This window comes from Perissodus microlepis, chromosome 19, assembly GCF_051167445.1.
Source record: "Perissodus microlepis isolate ML-2025 ecotype Zambia chromosome 19, ASM5116744v1, whole genome shotgun sequence".
NCBI lineage: Eukaryota > Metazoa > Chordata > Actinopteri > Cichliformes > Cichlidae > Perissodus > Perissodus microlepis.
In genome coordinates this window covers 23,037,225-23,052,557 of record NC_140479.1, presented here as the reverse complement: position 1 = coordinate 23,052,557, position 15,333 = coordinate 23,037,225, and the positions used below count along the sequence as shown (strand labels likewise).

General features: G+C 39.2%; 1 protein-coding gene across 2 annotated transcripts in view; it reads right to left on the bottom strand.

Annotated features, from left to right (window-relative positions):
• The window catches only part of LOC146366023 (uncharacterized), a 32,900-nt gene extending 17,860 nt beyond the window's left edge, over nucleotides 1-15,040 (bottom strand). Inside the window, exon 1 of one of the 2 annotated variants that reach the window (XR_014798583.1) lies at nucleotides 14,043-15,040. Coding sequence is in view for 1 of the 2 variants with exons in the window: in XM_084914459.1 (XP_084770585.1) it covers nucleotides 12,848-12,979 (132 nt within the window). In the remaining variant the exon portion in view is untranslated. Of the gene's footprint in view, nucleotides 1-12,847; nucleotides 13,118-14,042 lie in introns of those variants that run through there. The other variant, XM_084914459.1, reaches the window with a different exon arrangement.
• Between the last annotated feature and the right edge of the window lie 293 nt (nucleotides 15,041-15,333).

Sequence of the window (15,333 nt, the reverse complement as noted above, 5' to 3'; positions counted from 1 at the left end):
AGGTGGCAACCAAAGATGGCATATGCAGTAGGCTCTGTGCCTACACACGTTAGCAATATACACGTTAGCATCTTGCTAAATTAGTACATTACAGGAAAATTCCACATTGACAGTTTTACTGTTGTGTTTATGGTGCACATGGTGAATATCAAAAAAAATGTTCCTGGTGAGTCTCTCCTTATGTGATGAAAAGTGACAGGTTGGGTGGAAATTGACTAAAAAATGATTTGGTTTAAAGAGAAGCCAATGTTTCACGTTTAAGCCCTCTAGAAGTTAGCGCTCCGTGTAGCCGAACTGGAAGCTGTCTGGACATAACAGAGAAGATGGCCTTGAAGGGGAGATAGTCAGATTTAAATTAGAGTTTTTTTGTTGTTCTTGTAAATTTTTTATTCACAGCTTGTATATGACATGTGTGGGCTGAGTCTCATAGTCAGGTAAACACTTGATTGTTATGATCTTTGTTTCTTTCTTTGTTCTCTTTCTTTCTGCAAAATCAACAAATCCACAACCTCTTTTTTTCCCACTTACAGCTGCCAAAATAAATTAAATCAATTTTAGAAGAATTTATGCAAATTCAGTAACTTGGAGTCAAAGAAAACTAATACCAGGTTGACACTCAAGCAACCACGGTGTTATACCGGAACCAGTGTTGTTATAGCTGAACTGAGTCACTGCATTTGTTAACCACTTGCTTCTTCCAGTAACAGTATCTTTGTATCACGTCTCTACTGGAAATGCATGACTTCAGTGTAAGTTGAGACAACTTTGATGCAACAGCACATCACAAAAGCATGCCTGTTTTCACGAAAACCTTATCCCAGACACTGAGAACAATTAGTCACAAGCCAGACATTTAAAAGAAATTTTCCTGTAAATCGTGATGAAAGAGCCTTATGTTGCACAAGTAAACACTAAAAATGAAAGAAAAAGGTCCATCCAGCTTTTTGTACCAAAAATGATCCCTGTGACTAAGTATCTCAAGGTATTTACTTGCTCTTCCTGTCTTTTACAGCAATTAAGTTGTACAAGAAAGCTTTGAATTTGTGCAAGTAACTATAGCTGTGCACACTGGCTGTCTTGTTGTTTTTTAAACTCACCTCACAAACGCAAACCTGAACATTTTGGCTAATGTGAAAATCAACCATGGTCTCTCATTCACTCCATCTCTTCAAGGGCAAGCTGTTGGGCTGACATTCAAAAGTTCTTTTTTTCTGGCAAGGGAAAGCTGTTTTAGGTTAACAGCCCCCCAGATTCTTGGAAAGCTTCATATTGTAGGCTATAGAAAGAGGGCCTCACTGCATAGTTTATGGAAACCTCAGGGAATAGTTCACAGTAAATGGAAGAAAAACAACAGAGTGCATAGGCCAGGACACAGAATGTGCAATTTTCTCTGTCAATTTGCATCAAACTCCAACATTTAAGACAATATTAATGAGAAAATTAAGTGCTCTTTGAGCATCATCTGATAAACACAAAGAAAACTGAGAGGCTAATCTGTGGGGAGAGAGCAAGGTCTAACAGAAGCAAGTTAACAAATATGCTGGCTCTCACACATGCCGAGCACGTACCCTCCACATACGCTCTGCTTCTCATTAAGCTCACTTACATGCTTCTCATTATGTTTGGGCCATCCTTTCCCTAGGCCTATAGCCTTATAGCCATTTATGTGTCAACTGAATTACCACGGAGAAGCATCTCTGTCTCACATGAATGTCTACTTCTTCTTCAGCCCGGTCTGATGTGTAACTCAACATGTGATCCTCCCCTGATCCTCGATTAGCCTTAAATGTCCCCCTGTGCTGCCTATATACTCACCATAAACTGTTAATACATTGAGGGCTAAGACGGTCGAAAAAAACATGACCCGGATTTAATAGTTTGCTTGTGCATCGTCACATGAAAAGGGCAAAAAATGCCTAATTTTAGAGATAGGATTCATTTTACATGGTTGAAGTTCAGTTCTTTCTCATGACTGTTGCCCCCCCCCCCTTCCAAAAAAAACAAAAACTGGCTAATCTCAAGGCAGTGAGTGTACGAGTCTGTCCTCGTCTGAACTTTGGGGTGGATAAAACGGCGAACACACAGCTGAGTCTTGCTGCGTAGCCTCTCTCTCACTCTCTCTTCCTTTCTTTCTCTCTTTCTGCTCAGCATTAGCTTTGCTTTGCTCCATTGCCACCCGCCTGCTCTCAGCATGTCAACAAGTTAGATCTGAGATGTGACTGTGTCAAGTTGGACTCATGTCAGGTCTAAATATATATAAGAAGAATGCTATTTGGTATTCAAAGGAAGAGATACTAAAAGCGTTAATCAGGAGATAAGCGCATGTATGCAGATGCACACACAGACAAATAAATACGTATGCATGCCCATGCATAAATGACATTCAAAGCTATCCAGTTATCTAATTCCTAATGAAAAGTGCAGCAATGACAAGGGTGTAGAAAAAAAAAAAGGAGCTTCATTTCTGTGGCAACCAGGGAAACTGAAAGATGGAAAAACAAAAAATACTGCATTGCGTCGCAGTGTAAAATCTGAGTGACTGGTTCTTGCATAGCTCCAGCTTTATTATATCTTCACACTCCTGCTGAATAAAGTCCACCATAAGAATAACAGTACAATAACAGGACTTTTTTCTTTTACCCCATGGCTTTTTAACCTACCAGCAAACTCAAAATAATCCTTTCCACCTATAGTTTCACAGAGGATGTGTATATTTCTCATCGGTGGTTTGTAGCCTGGCTGTGTAAATATTTAGGAGTGACCTGAATGTGGTCCAGATGTTCTTCATGAACAGCATGGGATGGCAAGGAGAGTGTTTCTCCACCATCTGTCCATAAACTTAAAGACTTTGATCAGAGAAGTTCTTGGATTTATCAACAAAAGGCTCGGCTGTAGTGTGTAAGAATCGAAATGGTAATGTTATATAGACTGCTTTTGCCCTATGAATAAATATGTCTGTGTCTCAGTACCAGTAATAACTACCATCGTCCTTTAGTGACTTTATGATATAAAGTGATCTGTTACCCCAGCTGTCTCATTGCTCCTTTTTTGTTTTGTTTTTTGCATACTCCAATTTAGTGCATTGTTCCATTTGTCACTATGTCTGTTTATATATGCTGGAATTTGTATTGTGTTTATTTTATTGTCTGGTCTGACCACTCTTAATGATGTTAGTGCGATTGTGCCCTAAGAAGGAAATCATGTGTTTTGTTGAAATAAAATTGCAAATGGTCTGCCTTTACTGCCTGTATCTCCTTTTACAATTAGCAATCACCTGCCATAAGGTTTTGCTATTGTTATTTAATGAAGGTTTTAACTGTTGATGTATCATAGCAAGATTAGCATGGTGTGCTACATTGTTCACTTAAGAAAAATTTGACAATTAAAGCAAATATTTAAAGCCATTTTCCAGACAATGTCAGCAGAGTGCCTAAAGTTACACAATGGGAAGTAGCCTAGTATTTGCACTATTGCATTTGGTCTTGATGACTGGAAAAAATCTGCAGTCTAAATATAAGAAGAAAAATTTGCGAAGATCCAGACTATAATCAAGTGAAATAATCTGCCAGCGTAGTAAGATGATAACACGGTAAAATTTCTTAAAATAAGAAAACAATTTTAGACGTTTCATTCCAACTTTTTTAAGCAAAATAAACTCAAAACTAGCTCATAAATGCTTCTTTCAGTGACGCTTCTTTCTCACTTTGAGCATACACGAAGCAGGACCCTGTTAGTTCATCAACCATGAAGTATATCCTGCGCTGTTTTCACACTGGTGTAATCGGACATGCCACAAACTTTGCTTTAGGAAAGCTAACGGCCATGTGCCAGGCTTGCCAGGCCTGTCTAGGAAAGGCCAGGGTTCCAGTGCGTGTGGGAAAACACAGAGTTACTTAGCCAAGACTCAGAGTGATAAACTTCACACCCAGGACAGTGCTCGAAATCCCTTTGAGGTTGACAGTTTTGCTAATTGAGCTATCGTTTTACTGCGACACATCTTTATCAAGCTAGGACGAGTGCTACATTCGCCAGTGACAAAAACACAGATGAGTATCTTATGAAAAACAGCTTTTTGAGTGCTCATCAGTTATCTTGTAAGCCAAGTGTTGCTTACAAGATGTCAAACACATTAGATAGTGGAATAAACAGCGATTAATAGCACTCTCATTACGCGTCTCAGTTTTCACCACAAAGTGCGGCATGAGTGTTTCACATCCAGCAATTCAAGAAAATGGTGCTGAGATAGCATACTAAACTGAACTAAAACTGGATTAAGAGGCAAGTGTTTTGTTTTGTTTTTACATTTGTACTTTGTGTATAAAGATCTTAAACCGCAGCTGCTGCTTTTCATTTGTTCGTGGTTTGTTACAAGCAAACTGCTTCTCAAAGAATCGTCTCATTTGTGTCAGCGTTCAGTTTGAAGTGCCAGAAATGTCTTTAATCTGCCATTTACTGTTCACCGCGCAAGTTGTCACAGAAATTCCTACATATTCCAAAAAACAATCTCTTAATGAATAGATGCCACAAAAACCCCCCAAACCCTGTAAAATGTGTCAGTGACAATGCCCAGAGCAGAGGGGGTAAATGTAGGCCGTGCTAGTCCCTACAGTTGATATTGTATAGACTGTATTTTGTTTCAGTTTGAGGCATTAGATCTCAGGTTTAATGTCTCTTTTGCAGAAGAAAAAAACAATGAAACAATGAAAAATAATTTGTTGCCACAGCTGTGTCACCATCACTATGGGAAAAAAAATTATGGTATGTGGGGATTTTTTTTTTTTTTTTAAACACACATGAGAATGAGTTATGACCGATCTACTTACTTACTCGGTTAAAAATGTAAGAAACACACTGAATTGCATTAAATTACACCTGGCAGACAGATCTGATCACACTGTGAGCCAAACCACCTCTGGAGGTCTGGCTGGCCTAACCACTTACCAATCACTCTTAGATGTAGACTCAAATAGTTCTTTAATACCAGGTGTGAATGTGGTCAAATCTGGTTTTTCTATTATCTCGTTCTCATCAGAAGTTTGCCAGGGCACATTTTGGGTTAATGACCTTATATTACCCACTCTGTTATTCTTTAAAACAGCATTTGAAAAGTATAGCTGTTTTCTTTTACACATATAGTCGGTGTGCTTGGGGCAAAATACTTGTAGAGCAGATGTGCTGAAATGGGATAGTGAGATCGAGGCGTCGGAACACAACAGCAACTCACGGTCTACTGTAGAAATATAGTGGGAATGTCTCAGACACGGATGTGCAATCAATTTTCCCAAGGGGCCACATGTTGTGGAGGGCCAGACCTGATTTAAGCTTACACATTATTTTTAAATAACTGAGCGATAAGTTCACACTGCAGGTCAGTGTAAGTAAATGTGATGCTCGTCCTACCGTTGAGCCAAAGCAGCTTCTTTTTGCCGAATCTGACCTAAGCTGTTTAAATGTTAAAACCTCTGTTTGATTGTCAATAGAGATGAATTTGCAGAGTCTAAATTGTTCAGTAGTTTCGTTTGTTTAAAACGTCTGAGTTTGCATGTTTCCTTATGGCCTTTTCCCTCCTTCCAGACGGCTCTAACACATTGGGTGCTACGTAGGTAGGTGTTTACTCCTTGAAAAACCTCTCACTTCCCCCACAAACACATTAAATATGGAACCATAAATTGAAAGTTGACTCTTTCCGGGCTTCTTATGTAATGCCACCGTATGATGGGTATGGTGATTTGAACAAAAAGTTTCTCAGCCCCGTGTAGGAGGAAAAGGACATTAACAACAGCTTTTTCTAGACAGAAACTCATGTTTGCAAAAGTTTTTTTTTTTCTCTTGAGAAGTCTTGCTGCAGAAATAATTGTTATGAATTTATATATAGTTGATAAAATACTGAATTTTCTTTCATTTCCCTTTGGGTGTATCTTTAAAAACATGGGCTGGACAAGGGTTAGGGAGAATCTACCTACTGTATACACTGTACAGTATATTGTAGCAGCATTAGATATATTGGGGATGAAAGGCTGCTTGCTTACAGTGAAATCAAATCCTTCTGCTTAAAAGATTAAATTCACTGTTTGAGAGAGTGGCAGTCATGGCAAGGAGAAAGCACACCGATTTAATGTTACTGAAACGGAGAAGACAACTTAGCCTTACTTCAACTTGCGCATCTTCACTGTAAACAGTCTCTACCAGCACTGAAAACTTGGAAAAAGCACAAGAATGCCAAGCTCTGTGTGTGTGTGTGTGTGTGTGTGTGTGTGTGTGTGTGTGTGTGTGTGTGTGTGTGTGTGTGTGTGTGTGTGTGTGTGTGTGTGTGAGAGACAGAGAGTAACCCAGACTTATGCACTGTGCTGTATGTGCTGTAGCTGATTGATGGACACCTGGTGCACATCAGCTACTAGCATGTGAAATTTCTTAGAAATCCCTTTTAGAATGACCTAAATCTACATTTTTGTAAGGGGTGGTTATTTCAACAATGAAAGTTCGTGCTCAGGAGAAAAACAATCTCAAAGAATCAGACTGTGGCAAGTTTTTATTTATTCTATTATGGTTGCTTTTAATGGTAAAGGTTTTTCAGGGCCTCTCTAATCTGATGCATGATGGTATTTAAAATGTACCTAAGTAGCGTGTCTATCTTTGACTCTTCATTGTATGCGACTGAACAGCATACAGGCACAGTCTTAATTAACTGTGTATAATGACACTTTCTTTGCCATGCTAATTTTCTCCGGGCTTTTTAAGCACTGTTGGCTACCTTCCCTTCAGCCTATACAGGCATCTTTTTGTGCACTCTTTGCTTGTTTCTATCCCAGTTATCTCTCCTTTCAAATCTCTTTAACCTCCACTTTATTGCTCCAAAGCCCTTATCCAAAACACCTCGCCCTTTGCATGATAACAATACATAATGCGAAACAAAATGATCTCCCATGTTGCCCAGAGTCTTAAACGGCATTGCTCTATTTATTTTGCATTTTGTATTTTGGCTGATACAGGCACTGGTTCTTATTCATTCTTCCCTTTTAAATATTTAGGGAGCTACCTAAGTTTAGCTGAGGGCACCCTTATTCGTATCCACTCTTTCATTGAGTTAGAGAAAAGTTTATTCTCTTGGTGTAATACAAAAAAAAAATAAAAATGCAGTGACGCAATCAGCATTTACCTACAAGTACAATCTTTTCCTGAGCTTAAGTAAAAGTGCATCGTTCCCTAAAACCAAACACAGGCAGAGCTCGTGATAGAAATCCTAGAAAACTGTGTCAAATAGGCCAGAACTTTCTGCTCCCTCTGTGTTACTTTTCCTGTATGTTATGCATGAATGCTTGGAAGTCCCTTGCCTCTTCTTTTCTCAAGTGGTGAGTCACATACACCTGATTATGGCACAGAGTGTCCTGAGAAAACAAGGCCACTAAAGCAACAAATGCACTGCAAACACAGTGACCTCAAAAAAATCACTGGCGTCACTTGCGGTTTCTCGGTCACTACCTTGTCTCTCATACTCGCTCTAACTTAATCGCTCAGTCACTTTCTGCGGTCTGAAACAGGACCTGAAATGACCAGCACACGTTCCCACTGGGGGGTTCAGACTGATTCATGTGGGAGCTGCTGCAGAGCTTCGCACTTCTTGTCTTAATATGTCCAGGCAGATGAAAGGGGGAGCAGAGCAAACCGATGGCACAGACCAGTGCTGCATTTTCATTCCTTTGAAATGAGAGTGTGATGCCAGGATCCACCAGGGGGTCTTACAAAGCCAAGGCAATAAGGAGGAGGAGGGTTACGGGGAAGGGAGGAGGTGTAGTTGCAGATTGGTGAGAGAGAAGGGAAAATAAGGAAAACGAGACAGATGGAAGGGAGATGGTGTGAAAAAAGAGGAAGGGGAAAAAAAGCAGTTCAGAGCTGCAGATGATGGCAAATGAAGTAATGTGCAACAACAGTCTGTAATGTGAAAATCCTTTAAAAGACTGGCTTTATTTTATAGCCTTTAAAAAAAGCATGAAATCTTTTGAAACAAGTGGGGGAAACAGTTTCTCTCGGTCCACACCGCACATAAATACATATGAATGAAACACCTGCGATCTGACAATTCAAACACAGCTGGACTCAGTAAATTATCCCATTTTGTTGTTGGGTTGTTGAACACACTTATTTTGATCAACTTCAGAAGAAAACCAGAGAACAGAGTCTGACAGAAAATTCCAAATATTTGTAAGACTTTAATCGCCTGTCAAACATTTGAAGCACACCTCTCCCCGATGACACACAGGCATTATATAGCATTCTGCATTTCTGATGAAATATTATTTTTGGAACGGCCGCCGACAATTCACGCAGGGCACAAAAACAATCAGGGGCATATTTCACTAAAAAATGTTTTGCAGAGAAGATGTTCAGAAAGTAAATACGCATGTTTTATTTATTTATTCAATTGTATTTTGCTTACGCTTGAACTAAGATGTGCTTTTGACATCGTATTAGTCATACAGATGCGTGCTTTAGCCTCTGTTTAAATTTTTTAGCAGTGTATTTTCATACTGTAAAAAGAAGTCAGCTGTGAAAATCACAGATTTTTTATGACTCGATTTCTTTTCTTAGTACAGTTGGAGAATGTAAAGCAGCAGAACATATTATTCTACTGTGAATGAAAGAAATTCATCTAAATATTGACAGTAATCTTTTAGCTCACTTATTTTCAAATTTTCTCATATAACTCACATTTATTGTTCTTAAATTATGTTTAATTCAAACAATTTGTATTGTACAACTGGATCAATTTAGTTGTTTAATTTCTACATATACAGCCACACAATCTCTCTCCGACGTTGCCACAGATCTTTTTGACAAAAAGCCGACGTAGTTAAAATAGTTTCACAAATTTAGTTTTTCTGCTTAATTTAGGCAAGGCAAGTTTATTTATACAGCACAATTCAACAACAAGGTGATTCAAAGTGCTTTACAGAGACATTAAAAAACAAAAACAACTAAAAAGCACGATTTAAAATTGATTAAAAAAACAGTAGATGAAATCAGAACAGTAGTAAGTTTTGAAATTTAAGCTTAAAAGTGTGGATATGGTGTTTTATTCAAATGCAGCTGAGAATAGGTGAGTCTTCAACCTGGATTTAAATAAACTGAGTGTTTCAGCTGATCTGAGGCTTTCTGGGAGTTTGTTCCAGATATATGGAGCATATAATAGTCACAGCCAGTCAAAAATGGCCAGCCTACAAGCTGAGACAGCAGTAAATGTGAAGCTACACAGTATTTCATCATTAACTGAAGTCTGCTGACTTGTGTCGTGTCCACAAACTAACAAAGTGAAGTCAAAGTCTAATAAAAAAGATGCCCAGTTCCACTGAATGCAAGGACAACATCAAGTTAGGTAAAAAAAAGTTTAGCTCAGTGCTGAAAGCACTGTTTTTGGTTTCAAAGAGGCCCATTAGGAGCAAAAGAATACATGACAATGAAGCGCTTACTTAATAAATTCAGAAACATTTGAAAAAAATAACTAAAAAACTCAAAATCTTCAATAAAGTCCTCACAGCAGGTCCTCCAGAGTGCAAAAACGCCATGGCTCTGGGACATAAAATAGCGGTATGTGTCTGGACATGCAAAAAAGAGACAAACAGAGCCCTTTGTGGTTTTATGTAGCTTTCCTAGTTACATTTAACCAGTGATGGGAATAACGGCGTTACAAGTAACGGTTTTACTTTTTCCAGTAACGAGTAATCTGACTAATTACTATTTCTTTCGTTACAACGACGTTACTAACAGGAAAATGCGGTCGCGTTACTATTTTTCAACAAATAGACGGTTGAAGCTGTGTTCAGCTTACCGCATGTAAGTAATCTGGGCGCTACAGCTTTAAGCAGCTGCGCGCGCTCCCGCGGACGGTAATCACTTTCTGGCAGACGATCACTTTTTGGCACAACACCTGTAGCTAAGGGGGCAAAACAATCGCATGAGTGCGGCTGTTTGACTGAGGAAGAATAAAGTAGTCGTGGTAAGCCAATCACATGACCACTTCAACATGACAAAGCAACAAGGTGATATATACCAGTTTTTAAATTGTACTGATAGGTATGGAAGCCTATGGAAGCCCGTTTCCGCCACTAAAAAAAAAAAAAAGGATCCATAACTCAAAATTTCGAGTTATTTTCTCGAAATTTCGACATATTAACTCGAAATTTCGATTTATTAACTCAAAATTTTGAGAAAAGTAACTCGAAATTTCGAGTTGGCGCTGCCAATCAGGAATCTACGTGAATGACATCATTTCCTTGTTACCCAGAAGCTGAAGCCCTCAGCTACAAATGCTACAGCTAAGCTACCGGTATTACATCCAGTCGTGAATGCACAGATTGCTGAGTGTTTTCAGCCTGGCTTCACAAATGATGAAATCCCTGTTATTAGCTGAATCACATGGTGTTACTATCAGCAAACGTACTCGCGAAAGCGCCAATTTGTTGGGATCCGTTTTTGAGTGCGCGTTCCTCTGCGCCATATGCTTCCGGGTAACAAGAAAGCGACCTCATTCACGTATATTTTTGATTGGCAGAGCTAACTCGAAATTTTGAGAAAAGTAACTCGAAATTTTGAGTTATATTTCTCGAAATTTCGAGTTACTTTTCTCAAAATTTCGAGTTAATAAGTCGAGTTATGGATACTAGCTTTTTTGTTTTTATTTAGTGGCGGAAACGGGCTTCCATAGATAGGCCATGTAAAACCAGAGTCACGATAAACAATATATACATGTGTTTTTTCCTCAATAGTTTTGTTACTGTCTAAGGACAGCAGGCGCTCTCTGCTTGTGACCAAACCCCCCCCCCAACAGCCCTTTTGTGTTGGTGGAAAAATGCACCATGTCGACCAATCAAAAAATGATATAGTAACATGACATGTGGTTGTTTAGGAAGAGGGGGAAGTTTTAGGAGTGACTGCGAGAGAGAAAGAGCAGAAAAAGAGAGAGAGCGAGTTTTGAAATGTGAGAGATTTGTGACGTTTAGCGTGTTTGGAGCATGTCGTTAATGTGTTGTCTTGTGTAGTTAGTGTGTAGTGTTGTGGATAGTTTTGTGTTGTGTGTCAGAACAATGAGGCCACTGCTGTCTCCAGGTAGAAACCTGCTGCTGTCAGACCTGCAGGTATCAGGCTGTGATGTTCTCCTTTATAGTGGACAGAAATTATATTTTGGAGTGGCACAAATAATTTGTGTGGCATCTTATTGAATGCAGAACAGCTGATGGTTCTGTAAATAGTTTGAAGTGGTTATTTAAAAAAGGGTCAAAGGTAAATGGCTGCAAATAACTTTGTTGTTTGCAAAACTTGTGCATATGATTTTAAAATTGACAATTTATATTTGCATTTAAAGTTATGAATGAACATGTTTATGGTTGTTACAGTAAAAAAAAATATAACTTTTTCTACTCGGATTTTATGTTTTTTGTCTGATTTTAGATCAATTGTGTTAATACAGTATGTCAAAATGAAAACATAACTGTAATTTCAGACACGTGAGGTTGTGCTGAAAAGGATGATACCAAACAAGGCAAAGTAAATAGTTTTTAAAGGTGAAATGTAGAGGAAACATCAAAAGTAGCTAAAAATGGCCAATTATACCCTGGACCCCAGAGGGTTAAACATTTTTTTTTAAGTAATGCAATAGTTACTTTTCAAGTAATTAATTACTTTTAGAATCTTGTAACTCAGTTACTAACTCAGTTACTTTTTTGAAGAAGTAACTAGTAACTGTAATTAATTACTTTTTCAAAGTAACTTGCCCAACACTGCATTTAACTGACTAAAATTAACTTGTTTCACACTGGAGGAGAAATCTGTGAAATAATAGTTATAATAGTGATTTAAACATGACTACCTTTAAAAGAGGGAGGAATTGTTGGTGCAGTGATTTCATGCATACGAAGAGATTAGTAAGTTTGTGGCTTGAGATATAAAATCAAAAGGTGAACGTCTCCTAAGTCTACAGAAAACTGATCGTGATGTGATGGAGATGAGTGAGAAAATGAAAGACTTATATTTCAGATTCAACTGGATCATTAAATGACAGAATTTTAACTACTAAAAATAATGTAAGAAAAGCAATTTGACTGTTTTTCACAAAACAGGATAATGTTGAGTAAACGATTTTAAACTGTTTAAATTACCTGGGGGGGGGGGATAATTAAGTAAATAGGTAAAACCTCCATGCACAATCACGTTTCACAGGTCATCCCAGTTAATGTCTGCGCCTCAGTTCGTTAACCTAGTCTGCCCTCAGCTTGCCTGAAAATCTCAGCCATCAGTGTTTTGCTTCACCTTCCTGTCCAGCATCACAAATGCTGCCAGTTGATGTTTGTCCCACTGCTTTAGCGGTATCCCGCAGAGACAACTCAGGGCAGAAAACACATCCTATTAAACACTGTTGAGTGCACAATGACCTTATGAGGACAGCAGTGCTTTGATTCTCCAGGGATTTGGTTTTTGGTAAACACATAAACCTCGCATTAACCTTTTCCACTCTTCAAACGCAGCTAATTCTGGCTTATTTAAAACTGAAAGGACCCATCGTTTGTGGATGGATCACTGAAAACCAGGATTCACCGTTCTTTCCCAAACTGTGAAACCTGAGTCACACTAAATGCTTTGTACTGCACCAAAATGTCGTACATGGCTGATTTTCAAAAAAAGAAACATCTGATCCCATTTCATCAAAAATAACAATTCATAAATGGACCAACATCACACAAGAGAACATAAAGAAAATTGTTTACAGCAGCTGTGAGTGCGCCTCAGGGGGCGAGAGACAGAGAAAGACAGACAGAGAGAGAGAGCGGGAGTGTATGTCAGAGGTTTTCTCACTCACCCTGTCTTGCCACCATCTGTCCTGAGGACTAGCATCAGTGTTACAGTGCACAGAAGGGAACTCACTAATAAGCTCAAACAGCAGTGAAAGAAGCCACATGAGGACATCGTGCGACATGCACACCATCATCATTACTCGGAGAGTGCAAATAAGGCCAGGGAACACTAAAGACTCTAGCCTGTGTGGAGACCTGCCAGAAACCCCTCAGACTACAGATAAAATATCTGTGAGAAACAAGCAAAGTTGCTCGCAAGGTTTTTGTAAATAGCTTTGAAAGTATATTAACACACAGTAAAAGGATTTTGCTACAAATGAAAAGTAAATTGTAATAAAACCTTTGTTAAGTAGGTCAATCAGAAGCACTTTTTTCACCCCTCCCCCCAAGACATATTACAGAAGATACACATACATTTAGGCTTACTTTTTAAATGTTGTGCTGAAAGCGGACTGTTATGAGGATATGAAAGTAAGTGTAGACTTGTGATGCTGCAACACAGACGGGCAGAGGTAGTGACGTAAACTGGCCAAATCTAGGCCAAGTATAGACTCATGCAACTGCAGAACTACGCGAGCTGCACATGAAAAGAAAATGAAATTGGCTTTAAAATTGCAGGACTGCACCATTCAGACGTGCACCATCTATTGGTGGAGAAAGCGAAAGTTCCTGCACTTGTGCCACCTGCAGGCAGAGCGCGTTATGGTGTGTTCAGACAAGCACGGAGCGCGTTTTCACCTTGTTTCAGTCGAGAAGATTTGCATGCTGAACGCGCCGTGCAGTCTGGCCATTTTTGCCCTGAGCAGTAAATGTACGAAATGTAAATGACTGTATGTCTAGAGTGTATTCAGTACAGGCTCTGTCACTGCTGTTCTTTCTGCTGTTTTACTTCTTTATTCTTTCATCTCTGGAGCTTTAACCGCCCCCCAGTGAGCAAAAAGCTGAAAAATAGCTCCAAATATTGTCTTAGCCTCAGCTCGCACCACTCTGAGCAACTATGCATCAGTAAGTTCTCACCTTCTCATTGACTTTCCACTGCATTTAAATTTACGACGTCAACACAGCAGCCCTAACAGCTCCTTCTTTTGTGCCGCTTCTTATATATTTTTCTCTTTTTTTCCTCCTCGCAGTTTAAATCCACAACTGCAATTTCATTTGCTCAAACTAGCTGCGTTCTAATGGAGTTATCAAATCGTTTACCTGATGAAATGTTGTCCTCTATCCACAGACAATGCCCACAGCAGCTCAGATGTCAGCACTTCTCTTGAGATCTGGCGTGGAAATGGGTTGTTTTGTTTAACGCCAGACAAAGAGAGACAGAAACTAATATCAGCTAAACCATCTAAACTTCAACAGGTTGTATTTTTGAAACACTAGCACAGACCCTAAAGGTATACTGCAGAGACATCACAATGCCATCAAAGTTAAAGACTGTATAGAGTGACAGTATCGGTGACACCTTGACAGTCTCACAGAAGACGAGGATTTCAAAAACATCAAGCATTTCTTATTCTTTCAGAAAAGGTAAAAGTAGGTTTAGAAAAAAGAAAGAAAGAAAGTAAATTGTTAAAACGCTGTTTCTTCAAAGACTTCTTTTCTGGCGTGCTTAAACTGAAGGACTACTTGAATCGTCTCGTGAGCGATGTGACCAGCAAGATGAAACGGATTATTATAACACGTTGGTTCACTCCTCATTGGCTCGCCAGTTGCTGAGATACAAACAGCCCATGGGACAAGCAACAGCAGTTCATTCAAGTTGAGCGTGAACATTAGTTCTCTTTGATTTAGACGGGGTCAGGGAAGGTGAAGCAGAGGATGGGGAAGAGGTAGATTTTTTATCCTCTATTCAATTCAGTGCAATGAGAGAGAGGTATCAGTGACTTGAAAGAGAAGGAGCAAGCATTGAAACTTATCATAAATCTGTTTTGTGGGTTAGTCTTTATGATATTCCATCAGTTGTGGTTTCTGGAGTTTCGCCACCTCAACAAGTAAGCAGCAGAAAAAGGGCTGTTTTCCCAGATCTGCATTGTCCTCAGATGAACCTGGAGCCACTGCCAAGAATCCAGCAAAGTTTATAGGAGGTAAAAGTAAGTAGGTTAGAATACATCTCTGGTTTTCAGCAGCAAGAACAAAAGAGTAATTCCTCAAAGCAAATTTAGGCACAGTAGGTGAGCCTTTTTTCCACCAGCACACTTCTGTTTTCGCGCTGTGAGAAAGTAAAGAAGGTTTAGATAATAGAGTGTTAATACAGTTTCAGCGTGGGGAGGAAGCAAAGGGGGAAGGAGTAGGAAGGTTGGCGGAGGGAGAAAACGGCTCCGAAGTGAAAGAGCTGGAGGATTATACGATGGCAGATATGTTAAAATGTCTCCCAAAAAAGAGAACGGCAGATTGAGGAATGGTGAGTCAGCTGCTGAATTCATTACAGTCATGTTTCTGCTTCCCAGTCTAAATGAGACGCCCAATAAAGAAACAGCCTGTCATCACACGCATC